Source organism: Porites lutea, chromosome 5 (assembly GCF_958299795.1).
Source record: "Porites lutea chromosome 5, jaPorLute2.1, whole genome shotgun sequence".
NCBI classification, from domain to species: Eukaryota; Metazoa; Cnidaria; class Anthozoa; order Scleractinia; family Poritidae; genus Porites; species Porites lutea.
The window spans coordinates 43,024,040-43,046,025 of NC_133205.1; the positions used below are offsets into that span (position 1 = coordinate 43,024,040).

General features: G+C 40.1%; 2 protein-coding genes across 2 annotated transcripts; both read right to left on the bottom strand.

Annotated features, from left to right (window-relative positions):
• Positions 1–1,321: 1,321 nt before the first annotated feature.
• Positions 1,322–4,744, bottom strand: LOC140938518 (heme-binding protein 2-like). Its single transcript, XM_073388002.1, has 3 exons — positions 4,493–4,744; positions 2,531–2,723; positions 1,322–1,965 (listed from the first exon to the last, which is right to left on the bottom strand). Exons 1-3 carry the CDS (start codon positions 4,727–4,729, stop codon positions 1,508–1,510), a joined length of 888 nt encoding a protein of 295 aa, XP_073244103.1. The 5' UTR covers positions 4,730–4,744; the 3' UTR covers positions 1,322–1,507.
• A 6,061-nt stretch (positions 4,745–10,805) lies between these two features.
• On the bottom strand, positions 10,806–20,159 carry LOC140938415 (uncharacterized). The gene is made up of 7 exons (XM_073387901.1): positions 20,091–20,159; positions 18,762–19,080; positions 17,856–18,319; positions 14,135–14,200; positions 12,536–12,839; positions 11,974–12,033; positions 10,806–11,441 (listed from the first exon to the last, which is right to left on the bottom strand). The coding sequence occupies exons 2-7, from the start codon at positions 19,078–19,080 to the stop codon at positions 10,972–10,974; spliced, it is 1,683 nt and encodes a 560-aa protein (XP_073244002.1). The 5' UTR covers positions 20,091–20,159; the 3' UTR covers positions 10,806–10,971.
• Positions 20,160–21,986: the final 1,827 nt, after the last annotated feature.

The following is a 21,986-nucleotide window of genomic DNA, read 5'->3' on the forward strand; positions in this document are numbered from 1 at the left end:
CTTGCTCACACCTGGGACACAACCCTGCCCCACCCCCCCCCCCCTCCCTAGAGGCATCTGTGAGACTCACGCGAGAGAGGTGAAACCACTGGATCACGATCTCAACTTGCGCGCTTTGTTTATCTAGGCGGGCGGGGGGGGGGGAGTGTCTTGTTCCCTAGGAAAAGTTTGAAATTTACCGCTTAAAGGAGCTGTTTCACGAAATTCAGCCAAATTAGTAATTTATAAAGTTCCCACTACATTAAGAGAAACATAAAATTAACCGCTTAAAACCTTAAAGGAAGGTTAAAATAACAAAACAGAAACAACAGATGCCACGGATGGGCAAAACTGAAGAAGATTGAAACGGACTGAAATTAGGGTTTTACAGTTTTTCAAAGTTGATCCCTACTGCTTTCAACTTCAAAAATAATGCTGAGGAGACATATTTGTTTGTCACGGATCTCTGATTTTGTCATTTGCACGTAATTTCTTTGCTTACGTTAAGTTCCATAGCGATTGAGAGCGAGTAATTGGCAAAATTAAACAAAATGAACTGGACTGCTGTGACACAGCCCCTTTAAATCATCGATCACCAATCCTGAGAAAATTTTGTCTATTGAAATCTTTATCACCGTGTTTGCAGAAAAACATACATTTATCAAAGACTGAATTGTGTTTGCCTTTAACACAAAGATTAGAAGTACTTTTGTAAATCAAAAAAAATTCCGCCGTATCTTGTTTACTCAACAGGCTCTCCCTATATGCAGTCGCCTATCACAACCTTCTTTATTTTCGTTACGCATAATCTTATAAAGCGAATGCGAAATGAATAGGACTAAAGATCTCTCCTCTTACAAAGGTTAGCTAGACTACATGCAATATGCCTTTTTCTCTTAAATCGATTTTGTTCTCATCCAAGCCAACGAGATTGCAAGCAGCGACGTCACAGATGGGATTGGAACATGCATAGGCTACGCGTGGAGTAACTTTAAAATGTAAAATAATAGACTTCAAGCAGTCTAAGGTTAGCCAAAAGAAAGGTTCTTGTAACAAACATGTGGTCATGGTCACACTTGCCAGCGACACCCATCCATCCACCCCACCCCCGAATCATGATCGTTCTGGGACGTGCGGTTTAGTGCACGCATCTCATTCAGTTCATCATTAAGCTTCATTAGTGTCGAGGGATGTTTGAAGGAAGGGGAAACCATGTCTTAGCTCTTCACTCAGCGTTAACCGGAACCTTTATCAAAACCTGCCGACACATCCTTTCGATGATGCCATTGTTTACAAAGTTCTTGCCTCTTTTTGAAACTGATTCAGTAAATACAATTTAAAATAGCATTCTTGAACGAATCTTCTTTTATTATCCTATTCAGCATAGAATTTGGGCTACAATTAAAAAAATAAGCTATTTTTTATTGTCCTATGCACGCTGTGACAATGTTTGTGAAAAGCAGTTATTAAAAGCTACACTATTATCCTGTGCACGCTACGACAATGTTTGTAAAAAGCAGTTATTTTTCTAGAATTTCACATATTCAGATTCTTTCTCGATGAACCAGAGCTCATTATGGCGATCGAAAACTCTGAATGGGCTATCATAGCCAGCGTAAAAAAAGATATCCTTCCTATAAGTGTCTCCGAGGCCGTCCTTAACGAGGGCTTCGTCCAGTTCTTCAGAATACTTCTGGATATCATCTATGTTCGAGTAGCCACCATATGAAATGACATAGGCGCAAAACTTTGGCTGTGTCGAGATGAAAACATCTTTGTTTGTGGGCTCAGCAGGGTCAGTTTGATCCTCAAATGGTACAAAGAAGTTGACAGTGAAGTTATTTTTACAGAACGGTCCCTGGCCTGGTTGAATAATCACAGCTACTGGTGCTGTCATTGGGATTTTCTTCTTCTTGTCATTTTCACCCTGGATGTATTTGAAGAGGCGCATGAAACCCATTCTAACTGCTTCGTCATACTCATAACCTGAAAATAAATAAAAAGTACTGAAATTTACTGCATTAGCGCAGGTTAAAATCTGCTCTTCAAAAGAGAAACAGTGTCTCGGGAAACACGGTCCTGTCCCGGGTTTTCTACTTATCGATATTAGTAAAGCTAAGAGCCGAGTAATGAAAAGTATACTCCAAGCTGGTAAAACTCTAGCATCTGATAATTTCAATAATTATAATCTTGATCGTCCTTTTGTTTCACATCACTTGTAACGTCTGACTCCAAAAATTCCGAATTAATTTGGAAAACGTGGTCTTAGAAGGAGATGGATGGGCCATTCTCGAGCTCTCAAAACCTCCCTCCCTCCTTCTCGTTCCTGCAACGGAAACCCTGGGAACGAGGTTGCTTCCAATACCGATTCAAAATGAGGCCAAGTACAAAACCTTTCAAATTAGAGGACTTTTTTCGTAGCAAAGATTTGCCTATTAAAACGTTTTCAAAAGGATGTTTTGATTCCTTTGTTAATAGAGTCACCGTTCAACATGTTCATGGCAACGTTTTAAGGGCAACAGACTATAACACAGTAGGAACGCAAAATTACCTGCTACAACAGTTGATGTCCACTTATAAGCGGTTTGATAGCAGCGAGTTTCATACTTGTCTGTTTTGTTGACGGTTTTAAAATGCGGGCATTCAAGCCCGTGGCAGAAATCTGGCTCAGGATCATCTCCGAAGGGTTTTGCCTCAACACAGGATAACACAAGTACAGCAAGGGCAGCGATCAAGAGACGCATCTAAAAGAAAATCAGAACACCCGTGAAAAAGTGTACCACGTTTAATTTAGCCACTCTCATAGAGCCATTTTACTACAAACGTAAACTCACGATGCCACTTTTAAAGCATTCCGCTTACATTATCGGTTTTCCGGGATACTAAGTGCCAAAACCCTGAAAAACTAGCATTTTCTTGGAGTTTGATAGTGTGATGTTTTATGTTAGTACTGATAAGTTCTAGCCTGATGATTCCCATACAAATCCTTCCCCTTAATAGACCACATTCGATAGACAAAAATTCTAACACGAGTCCGAGGCTTTCTGGTCATTTTTCTATATTTGGTTTTGGTTTTCTTTTTGCTCAAGTCTCTTCTGGAGATTTTAATATATCGAACGTGGGCTATTGGACTTGGGTCAAAGCTTATATTTCAGGGCTGAGTTTTGGCAAGGAAGTATTTGTGGTTTTTCCTAAGATCTCGACAAATCCCAAAATCTCAAAAATAAATGATTGCATATCGCACTATATCATAAAAAATCTAAGGCTCATATAGTAATTATTTTGGTAATTATAATTTACAATACGTATCTATAATTATTACGATGACTGGTTTCAATAAAGGTGTAATTATCTATAATTACAGCTGTCCGTTTTTTTTCCAATTATTTATCTCCCTTGTCTACAAGCAAGGGAGGATAATCCCCTCCTACTACAAGCCAGGAACGTATGGCAGCTGTAGAAAACGCGAATCCGGGAAACCGTTACTAAAGCCCTCCTGCCTCTCGTCGCTAAGGAGCACGTGCAGGCATTTTCTGGGGGCAACGTTTTGGGGGTACGGTAGTTTGAAACAAAATAAAATAAAATTTAAACCAACGACAAAATTTATCCACAACATATACACTCTACAAAAAAGTGCCAAGACCGCTGTTGGAGCCCTAAAAGTACATTCCTTAAACTAGTATTGATCCAGGGCGCCAAGAGTGCGATTACGTAACGATCGTGTAAACTTGACGATGATTGAGTTCGGCGGAACGCTGCTTTTCGGACACCTTGATCTCTGACCTCGATATTTTACGTACATTCTGACAGCACTAAATCATTAATGTATGTTTGATTTCTGACAACTGACGCTTTTTTCTACTACTGGCGTCTTCTTTTGAACTAGTCAATTGATGTCAATTTACGGACCGCTGTACATAACATGTTTGGCACCGCAAACCGACTACAGTATTTAGATATTTTTATGTTTTGCATGCCGTATAAAATGGCTATAAGCCACTCATCACTTTCGTATTCGCATGCAATGTCAACGGACTAATGGCTAGACTAGTAAGTCTAGTTTATAATTATTTGTTGATGCTTCGTGCGTATTCTTGATGCATGCACTAAGGATACCTTGTACCCTGTCTATGGTTATGTCATATGTTAGTGTCCGTTTTCTAAATCTGACTAAACAGTCACGAGATAATTTTTCCTCGTCTCATTGTCGTGCTGTGTGTGCAGTGAGTTAGATGAGTCAAGTTTTGTCAGATTTTAGAATGTGGAGACAATCGGCCAACGGGCACTGGCCCAACTGATACGTCACGCAAAAAAGTTTCAATTAATTCATTCGTCATGCTACTCACACAAGGATTGTTTTAATTTTACAGGCGAAATTAAATTTTCCTGCCTACGGGGAAAAATCTTATCTTCAACACTATTAATTCTCGAGTTTTAAATGAATATAAAAACCTACGAGCGAAGTCAACAAATACCGGAGCTGATGAATAAAATATACACAGTACGCCCATACCTTTATCACTTGACGTTTTCCTCCAAAAAATGAACTTCTAACTGGTTGCGTCCCACCAAGCAGCTGCTCTTGACTGTTGTAAGAAATATTTCGGTCTAGTTCGTTATATACCTGTTGGCAGTGTCTCGTGATCTGGTACATGTAAATATTATTGGCCAATATTTGTAATCGTATTTGCCAAAAAACGTGATTTGAACTCGTGTGAAGAACTGAATCACATCCTGCGCGCACGTGCATGTTCGCATTCCTACTACCGATCCCACCTCTCTCCCCGGACTTACAGTAGACAAGCGCAAACTGGTGAAAAAGAACGACGCTGATTCCGCGCTGGGGAATGCTGGGGATGAGGTTTCTTCGGAGTAATTGTGATGTATTGCAAAGCTAATTTTTATGCATGGTGTTAGGAGCCTTTATACTTTCCTGTATTGGGTATCAATATTTCTAAGAACCGTTTACTTCGGAATCAAGTGCCACTTAGCACCATTCACGGGACTATTCACTAACTATTTCATTTTCGGTAGAAAATGATTCCACTTAGTTACTATAATGAGGGACAAGAAAGCCGCAAGCCCGGGGGTTGGGGGGGGGGGGGGGGTACTCTGGATTCACAAGTGAAGGGGATGATCGAATGAGGGCTTCCAACAAAACACCCCCAAAAAAACCCTGGATCAAAAATTAACCGCAAAACAATCCCAGGCCGAATTTCCGAGCCTTACATGTTAAAATTTCCAGAAGGCATTAAACGATATAAAAAGAAAAATAAAAACATTGGAAATTGAATCAGTTCAGTCGTGTTTGTTTCTTCGTAATACCATCTGAAGTTATCGAGGCCATCTTCAGATTGTTCAGAATACACCAAAAATCCTACGTAAATCAAGCCAAATTTTAACCCGAAAAATTCCAGAATCAAAGGTTTCAAACGCCAAAAAATCCTTCGATCATCCCCGTCAATTGAAATCTGGAGTACCCCGCCCTCTGGGGCCGCAAGCACCACGGAGCTTTCGACATGCATGAAAGATAAGGCCAACTGTTGTATCGCAAGGCATTCAGCTTGGCTGTGGCGGCCCTGATGATAATGATAATGATGATGATGATGATGATGATGTTGATGACACAGTGATGATAAAATGAACAAGTGGTTTAGAGTTGCGAGTAACGCCTGAGAACTTGTCCTTCAAAAACAGCAAGTCTTTTAATTTTTGTTCTCCCGTACCCAATTCCTCACCTGCCTTTTGAATGTCTGGTACGCAGGCGATTCTTGTAGCTTGGGCGTTCTTCATATCTCTTCTGATAGCGTCTACTTTAGACCGGTGAGAAATCCCTATCCTCAGTTACAATCAAACCCCTTTAATACGGACACTGATGTGGCCATAAAAAGTGTGCATATTCAGAGGGTCTTTGACCAACATAGGAAATAGAATAACTGACATTAGCATAGCCAAATTAAACTCCTCAACCTTCAGAAAGCCGTCATTCCGTGGACTATTTCCATGGAAACACTCAAAATTCGCTCATTTATTCATTACTTAAGGAAAAAAAAGGGTTCTCTGAGTAACTCGTTTGATGTCCGGCCCGACATAGCCTGAAATTGACGTCTGCAATTCATCCTACAATCCCGGTGAACTGTAGCGCTGGGAGCAGTGACTTTTTGCAAAATTCATTCGTCTCGGGTATATAATATCTATAGGTGAAGGGAAATATCATAAAAAAACATTTTGGCTTATTTTACTTGGTGTTCAACTCCTACGCATCAGCACTGATCAAACGACATCCTCTCCCGAAATGAGAAAATGATTTCTGTTGATTCATTCTCCTTTGTCTTGTTCAAGGAGAAAGTTAATTGAAGAGTTACGTTAGCCACTTGTCGCGTTTGCTACGATATATGTTTGTAGATGAGTTGTTGTAAGTGTTCTTGTTAATTAATCCTAGTAAGTTATTTCGCTACTCATAGTTTTGGCTTATAAGTTAAAATGATGATCGATAGAAAGTTTCTCCTGACATGAATTCAGTGTGAGACAACTGTCCCATTTTAGTACGCCTCTACAGTAATACAAATATGTTTAATTTAAGTTCCCCAAAAAGGAGCAAAGCCTTATTTACACTAAGAATGACACAATTTGACATTTTTGTCCTCAACTTCACCTTTTATCAGTCTTTTCCAGGAAAAGACTAGCGTCTTTATTTTTAACCATTTTTAGAGATATTTTCTCGCACTCTCAACCGAATTCATGTCAGTCGATAGTTTCTACGTGAAATAAAATATATTCAAATTAAAAAGAGCGAGATGTCTCCTATTTTTCTAGGTGCTTGCTGAGTAAACATCTATTGATATAATTTCTACTTTTGACCACGTACTGTATTTCTAATTAGGATGCTCGATTTTGCGAACACATTATCAGTTAATTTATGGAAACGTTTAACCAATCATTTTTCGACAAGAAGCTTAACACCTCTTGAATTTTCAACAACTAATGACTTCTGAACTGTAATTTTAATCCTTTATCTTGTTGTTGTCAAAAATTCATGTCAAAATAAGTTCTTTATAGTTTTTATATTGCTCTCCTTATTTTATACTGACTGGACAGCCACAACTTCATAGAGAAAAGTCAAAAGTTAAAATCACTTTGACAAAGTACACATCGCAAAGGTGTAATACAAATTAGTCGGCTGTAACCAATCAGATTAGACTTACGTCAGCTTTAGTTTATTTTAAGCAGCTGGTTGTTCGTTTGATAGAAAAAACGGGAACAGAGAGAATAGAGAGAGAATGTAAAACAGGAGTTGAGCAAACTTCGTGACATCGGACTAAAGAATAAAATGGAGTCAATTGAACAAAGTAATCGTCTGTTTGTTGTGAGAACCAGCTAGTTCCCCAGAAAGGTTCTTCAATATTCTAACATCAACATCTCCTGCATGATCCACATTTCCTGATCAAGTCGCACTGCTAACAAATGATAAACTTCGGATCAAAAATCTTCTAATGATTGCCTCGTCCTATAAATACAAACAGTGTTTCAAACTCAAAGTGTTAATACAAGCTGTCCAAGCTGGTTGGTTACCCTAGCTACCTCTTGCTCAATATTTTCTCTTAATGTCCCAACTCATATAAAACAACATCCAGTAGATGTACTAGATGCAGCCAAATTTTTAGCAGAAAAAATAAGGAACTGCCTGACACTCGCAGTCTACATTTTTTTTTTGGAAATAAAGCTGCGTCAAAGGATGAATATTTTTGACGGGCTATTTGTGACGTAGAAACTTCACACGTAAAAGAGTACCAAACACGCGCCAAGCCACATGCCTAAGCTGTGGCCTTCTCCGATCTCACGTGCTGCACAATGGAGCACGCTTCCCTTCACGTTTACACAGTGAGTTACGTAATGTAAACTCAGAAGGACAGGCATCCCAGGGTTGGAATATGATATGAGCGCTCCTGATGAGCGTTTATTTCGTCGTTGTTATTTCAGCATCCGGGCGGGGGGGGGGGGCTTCGCTGGGAAACTTGCTTGGGTGCTGCGGTATCAAAGATACCTTGGAACAGGCCTTAGCCTACACCAGGCTTTTTTTTACCTTATTCTGAAGTAAGTTTTAAAATTCAGTTCTAGCCCGTCAAATCCCGACTAAATTAGATAGTTACTTTCCCCTTTTCAACTCTGCATCGCTTTAAGTGATACCCAATTCTAAGGCAAAATCCTCTGATTTCTATACCCACACCACGCAATCGGCTCATGACCCCACCCCAGACTATACTGCTTGAAAACCTTACTCTTCACAGCGAGTGACAATGATCATGACTCACACTACCTCCTCTCCCGGACAGAAAAGGACAGAAAAGAGAAATTAGATTATCGCGGTACTTTGCACTAAGGCACGCATGCTTACATAATTTTCTGGAACAAATTGCTTATTCATTGAAACAACTTCAATGCCTGCCCATCAATTCTGCTCTTGTAACCGCAGCAGGCCGCACTCGTTTATCAAGTTACAAACAGTGAAGTCAATAGCGAACTCATAATTGCTCAAAATACGGGACTTTAGCCATGCATATTTTTTCAATTCCTCGCTATGCTGTTAAACCTACTATGAATCCTGATTTATTATGAGCGTTACTGACCAATATTCTATCCACCCAAGAGCTTCTTGATCCACCTCGGCAAATTGAGAGGGCTCCCTGTAATACATTCTAATAACGCAATTCCCGTTAAAAAGTCATGTACAGGACCCTTGAAGTTCTAGTCATTAACTGAGAAACGTTAAACTGCGATAAGATGGAACAATTTTTAACCCTCTTAGTCAGTAACGACAATGAGGAGCCAAAACCAGTGGAGGAATGAAAATTTATTTGACAACTGGGAAGAGGGACTCGAAGCTTACAGTGCCTAGCCTGTGAACAGGCTCTCTGTTTGGGGACAAATAGCGAGGAAAGGGAAAGGAGGGGCTTTTCCCTCTCCCCACCCCGCTCGACCAAACGCCTGTTCACAGGCTAACAGCGCCTTCCTAGTGTGGCGTGATATACAAGCGTGGTTTGAAACTAAAACGGTACCCAGCAAAAGCAAATAAAAAAAATCAGAAAAGAACTAAAACTGCAACTGAGATAGCCTTCGTAGCAAGCGTTTCCAATCGAGTTATTGCGCGAAAGTTAGAGCGGAGAGTTAGAGAGGTCATTCATTTTTTTTTGCTCTTGTCCCAGCTTTCTAGACGAACCTCGCGAGGAAACGCTTGCTACGCAGGCTACAACTGAGACGGAGCAGACAGCGTCATCGTCGAAAAAATTCTTAAAAGCACCGCAGAAGAGAACTACGCTTAGCCGTGGACCAAAATGCCACTAAACAACTCGGTAACTGCATAACGACGGTGTAAAACGCAGTTGTTAATAAAAAAGAAAACAGAATAATAAAATAAAGGAGCTAAAAAAGGCGCTAATTAACATGAAATTACACTGGGCTGGGAGGCGATAGCGAGGCAAGGGAACAAAAAAATACGCCTGGTGAGCTCTTACAGTTGATGGGCCTGAAAGTGTAATAATATTTTGACGGTAAATCATATGTCTTTATTTGACTCAAGTAGCAACGTGCATGGTTTTGCCAAGGTTTCACCTTGACCACGGTTCGTCGCACACGTTTGTTCACTGACCAGATGCATGGCCGGGTAACGAAACTGTAACCATAACTATAGAAAAAGGATTAGAGATGGCCCCTCTGGGTAAACAGAGGATCTATCAGGCGAAGAGAATAAACGCACGTGAGTTTTGCCTCTTAGTTTTTCAAGAGCACAAGTGACAGAAGCCAAAAAAATGGTTAAGGTGATTACCTGGTGAAAGAGCATAACATAGATTTTTGATGAAAATTGGTGCAGACCAAAACACGGCATTTGCCTTTATTCCTTTGTTTACCCATCTACAAGCCAGAAAAGAAAAACATTAATTTATTGCTGAAGCTTTTGTACGGCTTGTAATGCGCATTGAGAGACCAGCGAATCTGGCGTTACAGAATTATAATGAACTGAATGCACATTACTCCACTCAGCCAATCAGAGAGCTTCAAGACTAAGCTAATTACAGCTAGGCACCAGGGCGGAATCTCAATAGGGTTAAAAAAAATTAACCGTCAACCGTCAAAAAAGGTCGACCGTACACCGTCAATCTCACTATTTCAGCCGTTCTTCACGAACTTCTGGGTTATGAAGAATCTTTTAAAACATTTCAAGACCCCTAAAACTTGCTTATATATGAAAATATTTCGAAATTTTACGTGTTTAAGGCCAAGACATCCTCCAAAATACAACATTAAATATTAATTTCTACTTAAACGCTTGGAATTAATTTCCATTAATAACCATCAAAAGCTATACCGTAAACCGTCCAAACTGGAAAAAAATAACCGTCAACCGTGAGAACCACCACCCCATTGAGACGCTCATAAGGGGAGAGTATGAAAGAGTGTGAAATAGCATGCGAGCAAACTTTCATTAGCACTATGGGATAGTGAGAAGTCACGCCCAAGAGTCTCTGAAATGTAGTGATAGTTCATTCTTTACATCCAGGGGTTGTCACACAGTTGCGATATAACGGACACAATTTGCATAAAAAGGGCTTTTTCTTCCTTTTTTGGTTGCTAATGTTCCGGAAAAGTAATGGGTAAAGTGATGAGTTATTTGCTTAGCATCACACTATAGGGCTACGACAAAAAATGCGCCCTTTTCTTTATTTCTTTGGCTTTTTTTTTTTTTTTTTTTTGCGTTTTTCGTGTCTCGAGGTCAAATTAAAGTTAGTTCGCATAAGCATTTGTGCACAATAACAATTCCAGTTCAAGCGTTAATAGTAAATGTACTTTTATTGACCCGTCCCGTGTAACAAGAATGATGATGTAAAAAGGATAAAATCTACAAATAGGAGCATATTAAGTAACACAGTCTCCATAAAAACCCGAAACAAACCCGACATATTGGAAGCAAAAAAAACTAGTTTCGATGCTTGGAATTTACAAATTATTTCCTTTAGGGCTTTTATTTTTACTAATGAGCCAGACCTCATTATGACGATTGAACATTTTCATTGGATCGTCGTAACCAGCAGAATAAATAACATCATTGCGGAAATCATCGCCAAATCCATCTCTTTGAAGGGCTGCCACAAGAGCTTTGTAGTTGCGTTCTACCTTCCATTTGCTGGACCAGCCGCCATAGACTTTCACGTAGGCACAAAATGGCTCGACTTCTTCCAAACGGACGTTTTCTTCAGTTGGTGCGGGTGCGTCTATCTGATGCTTGAACGGGATGAAGAAGCTCATGGTGGCGTTTTCTTTACAAAAGGAGTCGGAAGTGTCGTCGAGTTCCATTCGCATCACTACTGGAACTGTCATATTAATTTTCATCTTTTTCTCATTTTCTCCTTGGATGTATCTGAAGAGACGCCAGAAAGCCTCTGTTTGCTTGCTTCTACTTCTTCTTCCTGAATGACAAGAAAAAGATCAATTAATACACGTATCATTCATGAATTCCTTCAGGGGAGTGGCATCCTAACCGATGGACAGGAAATGGACAGGGTATGGTAATCGAGTATGATATGATTAAAATTAACTTAATTTTCCTCTACCCTAAAGGAATTTTTTAGTGAAGATAAAACAAATAATTCAGGAACATAAAAAGTAACCTGGTTTAGAATCCTAACTAGTAGGAGGAGAACTTGTTTATTCTTTTACAAACGTGGCCGAGGATTTGATCTCGGGGCTACCTATAACAAATCCACGATTTCTTCAAGTTCTTTTTCGTGTAGCTTTAAGCAACTTTTAATACCCTTAATTATCTAGCAGAGGGGGAAGGGGAAGGGTGCATGAGTAAAATAAGCGCACTAGCAATTTTGGTCTCATTTTGCTCTCTCCAATTTATGAAATTCTGATACACATGTATATTCATAACTCAATTTAAGTCAGTTTAATTTGGTAATATGGTTAGGGTTTAGTAGCCTTGACTGAAGGACCTACCAGCTGTGATGTATTTTAAGAGGCGAGGCATGTAAGTTTCCGGCTCTTCGCTTCCTCGACCTATAAGAAGAATGCAAATCGATACTCTGAATATTTATTTTAAAGTTGTTACATCCTCCACCAATCCCCAGAAATACTAATGTATCAACCTTTCCCTTGTTTATCTAATAAATGTAAATCGAATTCAAAAGTAACAGGCTTTGACGATGTTCTTCCAAAGCCCATTAGATAGTGTCCAGTAAAAACCAGCGTAGAATAACCTAGTGTTTAAGAACCTGCTGGCAGAAATTTGGCACTTTTACCCCAAAATATAAAAACTTGTTTAGAAAATTGAAGTACCAGAGTTAATCCACTTTCAGTTCCTGTGTGGTTACAAAGATATTTGAATCCAGAACGTTGACTATGCAGCAGTAAAAAATACTCGGACAGGCCAAGAAAACATCGTCAGGTCACAAATCGGCTTCTTTCTTAATTAGCACTTACTCTACTGTTTCTGTGTTATTTTATGCAAACCTAGAGTATGCAGTATGTATTTACTGTTAAAATAATATATCATAATTACCATTGAACGTTGTAGACACCCATTTGTAAGGTTTTGGATAACAGCGCAAAGTGTAATCCTTGCTAGAGACGTTTAGCTTCTTTTCATAGAAATCAGGGCAATCGTAATCACCGCAGAATCGAGGCTCGGAAGAATCACATGAAAGGAGTTTAGTGCTGAAGGGAAGTTGGTATTTGCAAGCCATTTCTTTACCCGCAGACATTAAGCCGTGGAAAGAGCGTGTAATTTTTCCAAGCCAACTACCTCGAGGTCGCGCATCGGCAGAAACCAAGAAGACGACAGAAAGAACAAGGATCAGCTTCATCTGAAATGACATTAATAATAAAAGATATGAGAACAACTTTCTTGAAAGAAATGTTGAAAACAGCGCTTCAGGTAGCAGCAGCTAAACGAAAATCTGACCGTACTTGTCAGATAGAAATCGACGTCTACCAACAGTTCAAGTTACTGGAGTTATTGGCGAACTATCAAGAAATAGGTAAGAAAAAAACCCTCTGGAAACCAGAGTAAAAATCCCGGTAAAAATAAAATAAAAAGAGTTCCAACATACGTAGTACAGGGGCACCCAACGAGGATAAAGTTGAAAACCACTTAACATAGCATTGTTGAACGTATTTTAGTATTTAAACGGTAGATATAGGCATATTTTTATCCCCTACAAACTTTTCATCTGTTCGGATTTCCTAGCTGAAAGTCTAGTGATCCGAAAATTATAGGGATCAAAGCATACCTCTTCGAACATTTCAGCCAGCAAAAGGCTCCCGAAAATTCTAGGTGGCCTTTTTTAGGGTAAATGTCCGTTTAAAATGGGTAATTATACCATTTTGTAGATGTTCGAAAATCCTAGGAGAGGCAGGCAAGCAAGAAATTTTACAACAAATGTTCCGAAAATTCTAGTTCTCAAATCGTCTTCCGAACAGATATTTTCCCGAAAATTGCCGTTGGGTGCCCCCGGTAGTAATTAATAACTAGAGGGCATCGAAGTATTAAAATCACGGTGAACACAGTACTCATAGACTTGACAGAAAAGAACTCGCTAATTTTGTTGACTGTAGATAAATAAGAGGCTTTGAGGCTTTTTTCTCTTCTGAAGAGCCAAATACCCTTTTTGTGTTTAAAGTCCTTGAAATCTCTCTTATCCCAACAAACTAATCAGTGGTTTTTTAATGACACTGACACGGAAAGCACTTTTTTCAATATAAAGGTTAATAAAGAAACTGATCGTCGGTAACATATAATCATAAAAGACTAAATTGAAAAGAGAAGACACATCATGCAAAACTGAAGCTAATGAACGCATCTCATTTTGTTACTTTCACCGCCTACTAATTCAGCAGAGTAATCTAGTAATGGGCGCTTATGCAAGTAGAGCCCGGATCTCCACAACCTGTCCGCGGCGAAGATATAGTTTCATACCACGTATCTATCGGCCAGCAACATATATTGCACAACTACTTTACACCCGAATTCTGAAGGCACAAGCAAGTTCTTTATAATCAGGGGATTTCATCAAGGTTTCTTTTTGCAAATCAGCCGAACTCGAGCTCATCAAAACGTGAATTGTTTTTGAAAGAGGTGATCTGAATAAAGCTTACGTACCTTAACTCTCTGCAATTTTTTCCACTCCGCTATGACTCCGTTGTTCGCGGCTGCAGTGTAAAGGACCTGAAGCTTGAAAACACGTCAGAGGATCTAGGCTTTATAGGAAAAAGGTCACGTTTTGCCGGGTTTCATTTTACCATGGCTGGAGACTTGCCAGGTGACTTTGCAGTTTTCATTCAAGTTTTAAGTGACACAATAAACATATTAGCATTGGACTTTGACAGGTAACCTGGAACTTTGATATGTGGCTCTTCCTCTCTTCTGCCGAGCCAGGCCGAAATCATGCAAGACAGTAAATCATCAATAACTGCTGACCAAATATTTAAATTGAAATCTAGGGGTGTTCAGCTGGGAGCCCGGAACACGCAGTAAGACCCACGCAGAGCGTGCTGTTCTCCAATATTTTATTAATATTATTTACAATAAGCAATGCTATTTCCCTTTTTTTTCAATATTTTATTCGGCAATGCCATCTACTCATGGCAATGCCAATAAATGTTGATGTTGTTGTTGTTGATTTTGCTACCGAAAAAGGCAAGAATCCCAACCCAGGCCACAGGCAACCCAAGCTCAATATGAGAGTGCGTGCGGTTGCGTAATTCTCCAATAGCCGTCAACATAAAGGATTTGTATTCGAGAAGTCAATTGATATCATAGGCTCTTTCGGGGGATGAGTGCTGGCTCATTTTCCCGAACAGCGGCTGGTAATCGAGCCTATTGATATCATTGCTCAAGTCAATTGATATCATTCCGGGTATCGAACTCGCGTGCCGTTGATGTGTAGTCACGTGCCTCACGTGCGAGGCTCACATTCACTGAGTTACGTAATGATAAGAGGGACATCCCACGGGCCACCACTCAACACTTGTGCTTGGTGAGAGTTTGCCTGCGTGCAGACGTCTCAACAAAGGAAATAGGAGACGTCTGCACGCAGGCAAGGTGAGAGTAGGTTCGCCGCTCATGTTTTTTCAGTGTCTGAAATCGAACAAGGGAGTAAACAGTTCGAGATTTTCACGCAAGCAAGCACGAGGCGGCCGTGCATGCGAGAAAGGCACGGTGACGGGGGTTTTAATATTTAGAGACGTTTAATTTCTCTTGTTGATATCTTAAACTTAGCATGCGTTTGACGGAGGAAGCAGAGTAGACTGTGTGAGCGCCGAAGGCGCGAGGGTGGCCAAGCAAGCGCATGCCAGCGAACACTGTGACGAACACTGTGACATAGGCCTGCATCCTTCTGGTTATGAACTCCTGTATTTTGTGATTTTGTCTACCTATTTATTCATTTATTTATTTATCTATTTATTCCCGACGTACGTGTCACGTGCTCCACGCCTGCTTAAGGCTTTCCTTCGATCGCCTGAACTTGACCCATTTTCCACTATCTTGCTTTACATACTAGAGCGGTTTTCATTTGAGTGTCGAAAAGTAATTGGTTTTGCACTTTCTACACGATGCGATTGGCTTAAAAGATTCGCGCCACCTTTTCATCCAATCAGAAGTAAAACCAAAGCCAATTGTGACGCGCTCGCATGCATTTTCCCGCGCTTTGCGTCAGCCACATGTAATTACTTCGAGTTTTGATTGGTTCAATGTATTGTCTGTGTCCTATGTGATTGGCCAGAGTAATTACTTTGGTTTTGGTTTTACGACACTCAAACGAAAACCACTCTAAATGCAAAATATTTTGAATTGGTATGGCCGGTTCACAAATAGCACAGACTCAACAGGTTCAAATGGCATCTGGGACTTAGAGATTTTTTGTTGCATTGCAGGGCTTCGTTTCGGAGGGAAAAGCTTTTGGAAAAGCGTCTAGTATTAAATGGAAGGACGTGTAGGCGGATAGTGGAAGAAGATTTTTGCTACAATTTGGATATGTAGAACAACATCCCGTGAAAATTCAACATCCTGCAAACAAGAACTAGGTCTCGGGTGATCTCATTCAAAACATAAAGCACAGGAAATGAATTATTAATATAAGATGGGCTCCTGTATAAGATAAATAGACCAGCTTCATGACCTCTAAATGTGAGACCGCGGCCAAAATTAAGATTTGCTTAGTCAATTAGTTTAGAATCGACTTAACTCTATGCACTGCATAACCTGCGCGTTAAAAAATAAAGTAGGAAAACCTCTGTTGTTCAAGCAAACTCTAAGGTCACGTTTCACGTGCCTGGCCTATCCACACTTCAGTTTTCACGCTTAAAAAAAAAGTCTCTCTTTTGTCGTGCAGTCTCCCGCCTCGCGCTTTCAGTCACGTGCGTGGTCATTTGCGTGTTTCGGGCGTTTTGCTTGACGGACCAAGAAAAAAAGAGAGACTGCTGGTAGTGTAGATTTTTATCGGAATTTTCAGGTCAATTTCTCATGCTCTCTTGTTCGACTTCCTCGACTGAATCAAGAAAGGAAGAAAAAAGTCCGATCCGTGTACAGGCTAGTTAAGAGGCAGAAAAAACGCCTGTTCCGCGGGGCGCTGGCCGGCCAATACTTGTTCTGAGCCTATAACCCTCTTTCGCGTTGTTCGAGCCAAATGGGAAGATCATGCACAGGGTCCAGAGGAGATATGTTTGTCGTTAGAACATCAAAGCCCGTCGAAAAGCTCCGAAAAAATGGGTTATTTTGATCGCGTTAAAGTTTCGTTACACATTCTATAGACCGCAAACCATTTATAAAGATGCCATTGGGCTAATTAATCGTGCTAAGCGAGAGTGGTATAGACATTTTTCAATGAGACTTTAAATAAGTAATTCATTTATTCACACGAAACTCCTCTGGACCCTGTTGATCAAGCAATAACGACGACAGCTGCTCTAGTGTGAAGGTCGCATGGCAGCAAATATTCCGTAATGCGTTTTGCGGTGCATTCTAGTACGACCTGAAATTTCCTAATTTTGCTTTTAATTGAAGCGTAAGCAAAAGACATCTTTGATTCTTTGCCTTTTTCCTTTTTCTAAACTCGGGAGAATTCGCCTAAATGAAACGCCGAAAATTGAACGCTATGGCGATGAAGTTTGAAACAGCGCCACTTTACTTTTGAAGTTTTGACGTTTTGTTTTCCGTTTGAGGAATGCGCCTTTAAATGCCGAGTGCGGAAAATGTGAAGGGTGATGGGAAAGAAGTAAAAGAGTAAAAAGAAGAACGGTTGCCTTAACGATAGCAATTCTACGCGCAATGATTCACTCCGGCATTGTTTTCCACACTCCGAGTTTTCCCGCATCAATCCATCTAACCCGTGTTGTTGTTTTATCTTCCTAATGCACCCCATTTGACCACGTTACGGTAATAAAAAATTGATAGAAGGAGATAATTCGCACCATTTAATTCAGTTCGACCGTGAGCAATTGTCTCTTCTCTTGACTCGAGGACTTGTAATAAGTTTCCTTTACACCGCCAATGACTTAACTTCCCCACAAATAATAATTTTAAAACCCTTTCCAAGTCAGAATTACAAGGAATTCAATAGAGATATTAGGATATGCACTTTAATTGCGTCTGTTAAGGTACTGATAATTACAAATGTACAAAAGATCAACTGCTACAAGCTGTAGCATAAAAGAGCAAAAATGAAATGTTTTTCTCGCTAAGACTTTCTCGTTTTTCAAAAATACCAAAATAACAAGTCTTTTTTTCGAATAAAACAAAACTGAAGGCGAAGAATAAATGTGCACAAAGATCACAGCCAAAACGTTAAGACCGTAAAATCTTTGGGCATAAATAGTCTTTACAGCCTGTTTCTAACAGCAGGGCTTTGATTTTTACTAACGAGCCAGACCTCATTATGACGATTGAACTTTGTCATTGGATCGTCGTACCCAGCTGAATAAATGACATCAGTGCGGAAATCATCGCCAAATCCATCTCTTTGAAGGGCTGCCACAAGAGCTTTGTAGTTGCGTTCTACCTTCCATTTGCTGGACCAGCCGCCATAGACTTTCACGTAGGCACAAAATGGCTCGACTTCTTCCAAACGGACGTTTTCTTCAGTTGCTGCAGGTGCATCTATCTGATGCTTGAAAGGGATGAAAAAGCTCATGGTGTAGTTTTCTTTGCAGAAGGAGTCGGACGCTTCGTCGGGTTGCATTTGCATTGTTACTGGAACTGTCATTTTGATCTTCATCTCCTCCTTGTTGCTACCAGAGATATATCTGAAGAGACGCATGAAAGCTTCCGATTTGTCGGTTCTTCTTTCTGTATGAATCGAGAAACATATTTACAAAATGTCAGACAAAATGTAGTTTTATCGTGAATCCCTGGAGAAAAGATAAAGAGCCCCCACCCCCCACCCCTACCACCGCTTTATTGAGGTAATTGCCGATAGGGTGTGGCTTTCGAGGAGTTCATTTTCATCTACATTCTCGCTTTAAATGGGTTCCTATCTGTTTCCCTGTCGAGGTCCTTTTTTAAGGTACCTAAAGCTAAAGTACAAACTGGGCCCCTGCAAAGTGTTGAACCTTTAAACTAACGACAGCTCCAGTCTGCTACAAGATAAGAAACCTTTTGTTTTTCAAAAACGTTTGCCAGGGATAGCTTCGTCAGCGTATAGGTGTCTGAGCCTTCTTTAATTTCTTTCAGCTGAATGTTGTATACCCAAGTTCTATTATAACTATTAACAGTTCTTTATCATAATTACCATTGTAACTTGTTGACACCCATTTGTAGGGTTTGTAATAACAGCGCAGAGTGTAATCTTCAACTATTTTGCCAGAGACGTTCAGTTTCTTTTCATCGAATTCAGGGCAGTCATAACCGTTACAGAATGAATAAGGACCCGAGGTACCGCATGTAAGAAAATTCTTCAAAGGAAGCCATTCACTTTCGCACGCCATTTCTTTAGTCGCGGACAGCAAACCCTTGAAGTGGTATGTGATTTTTCCAAGCCATGAACCACCTCGAGGTCTCGCATCAGCAGAAATCAAAAAGACAACGGAAAGTACAAGGAAAAGCTTCATCTAAAATGACAATAATAATAAAACGCATGAGAATAAATTTCCTCGAAAACAGCTTCGATGGAACAATTTAGGTCAGGAGACTGTATTTTTTTTTTCAGATTCACCCCCCCCCCCCCCCCCCTCCATCCCACCCCAAGAAAATGCATACACGTAATTCAATTACAGATTGCATGTCTGGAGCTCTATGTTTTTAAAATTCTTTGCAAATTTGTTTTTAGGACTTTGAGGTACTTTGCGTTTCGGGGTCTTCGGGTTAGCCGGTATTCCCGAAAACTTACCCTGAAGCAAGAAAAAGAGCACGAAGTATGGAAGCGAAACTTCAACCATATAACCAGCAGACCGATGTCTTCAAAAGGTCTTTTAAAAATGAGAGAATTTCTCAGCAACAACTTGAAGATACAAGTTGGCTTTACGAAACAGAAGCCTAAGCATCAACACTTTGTTACGTAATATTTTAGTTAGGTGTTAAAGCCGACATGACTTTCATGCATGGTTATTCGCTAGTTTTTGTTTGCAAACAGATACCAAGAGCAAAGGAGTTTTCACTCCTAACTGCCATATAGCACTGCATAACAAGGTAATGAAACCCGTTACCCCATTATATAAAAAAAAAACACTTGCGCTCTTAAAATTTTCAATTTTAACTTCTTCAAATAAACCATTCTCTTAGCTGTTATATAATTCAAACGCTGCATTTAAACTCGTAACAACTAACAAGGTCTTGGGTCTTTGGCCTTAATGGCTTTCGAGACACCCATAGACGGTTGCAAAAAAACGCACAAAACGCGAACAATAAAGGAAAGTATGGCATGGTGAATGATATTCATGTCCACTATTCTTAAAAAACGGGCACTTTCTAAGGTTAATTTTCAACCAGTGCACGCTTTAAAAATACCTGAATCAGCATTTGCATGTACATGTAAGCAAAAGCGAGGGTGATATGAAAAATCTTTTCAGAGCTTATATATATGGTATTGTTTAAAAACAGATGGAAACCAAAGGACACTCACCTTCAAGCAGATATGGGAATGATCTGTCCTCTGCAAGTTCTTGGTTCTCCACTTAGCTCAGCTACAGTCTTGTTCTAAGCTTACCAGCTCTGCAAAGGGTCCTGCCTTTATAGAAAAATTAGTCACGTTTCACCGGGTTTCAGTTTACCACGACTGGAGAATTGCCAGATGACTTTGCAGTTAATCAACACAGGTAGCCCAAGGTCTATTTGTGATGTAATCTAAAGCGAAACCAGTAGAACAGACAAAAATACAAACAGAGGACTAAAAGGTAAGTGAAATTTATTGAAGAAGAATGACAATAACTTATTTAATTTTACCACGAGAATCGTTTATTTCTCCCCTATACAGTAAATCCTTCCATTTTCACTCAGATTACGCAATGTATATATCTCGACGCTCAGATTTAATACGTTACAAAGGTCCATAGACACAGAGCTTGGGCTACCTGTGAGATCAAGTGACAAATCTGTTGTTATGTTGGCCCCCCTCTCCTGCTGAGGCTGAAAACATGCAAGAGGCAAAAGTTTCATCACTGATGAATGAAACTGCTAGCAAAAATACAGAATAGAAATCCCCTTATGAAACTAATTACCACCAAAATGTATTCTTATTATTCAATCCTTTGACTTTACTAAGCTACCTGCCCGGGGATCCGGGCCCGGAGATCTATAAAATTGTGGTGGGTGGGGGGGGGGGGAGGTACCGCTGGGATACCATACCAGTCCATTGTGACCCATGTTTAAGTGCAATTTTGCTTACGAATTCAGTTGTTTGTGTCACCAATTTTACAGAGTCTTGTCCTAGCTAGATGAGACAAAATAGAAAATAACTTTTAGAGAATGGAAGGGAAAAACTATGTCATGACATAAACGGACGTCTCTCGCACACGCCCGTGTCTGGAACATGCGTGTTGGTCTGCCTCACGTGTGAGCCTCACGCTCACTCGGTTACGCAATCATGAGAACCAAGTCAAAAGGCAGGGCAGGGCACTTATTTGTGGGTACCGTTGACTGATATAGACCAAAGGAATCAGCATTATTATCTCGCGGACGGTGCTTTCAGAGAGTGCGTGCTCCTGTGTCCCATTACAGAGATTGCCTCTTAAAGTTTTACTTCCATAAACGGCTCATTTCTTTGAGAGTTTTCACTCACGTTTCTGGTCGATGACACTGCAATGAGTGAGCATTTGTGAATGCATCCGCTGCAAGGAATATGCTATTCTCGGTACAGTCTGGCGAGTGAAGACACGTGCACAAGATCCAAACTTACCCTGTTTTTTAATTATTTTTCAAAGCAGCTGATTCGATACTCCACTGACTCAGCAATGTATAAATCTAAATACATGTACACTTACATGAGTTCAATAAACGAGCACTAACAGTTCTCTTCCTTCCTCTCGAAAAAGACCCGTAGTAATCATTGCATTGCATTATCATTGTTATGAATTGTAACTTTATTTTAAAGCTTTTGCAATACTGTAACTACATAATTATAGTCATGCAAATAAAGCTAATGTTGTTGTTGTTAGACCGAGAAGACATTGGTTGAAAAAGACCGGAAAAGAGTTTTCTTTTTTTTAATAGGCCTGGACAGTGAATGCTTTGCTTAGTTTCCGCTCCCTTTTAATCAAGAACGTGAAGACTATGAATGGTGCGCATAAAGTTTAGATACCTATTTTACAAGTTTGAAGAAGCGGCGCAATTTTGGGTGTAGCGTGAGTATAAATATCCGACTCGGAACCATAGGTTGTCAGCCTTTCTCCACTCGGCAGCAAGGTGTTACGTCTATCATCGCGCTATTAAAAATACGGCTTTCTCAAAAGACAAACCTGTCTACATATAAAACTGCTTCAGTGATAGATATATCAGTACGGTTACAAGATATTCAGCCATG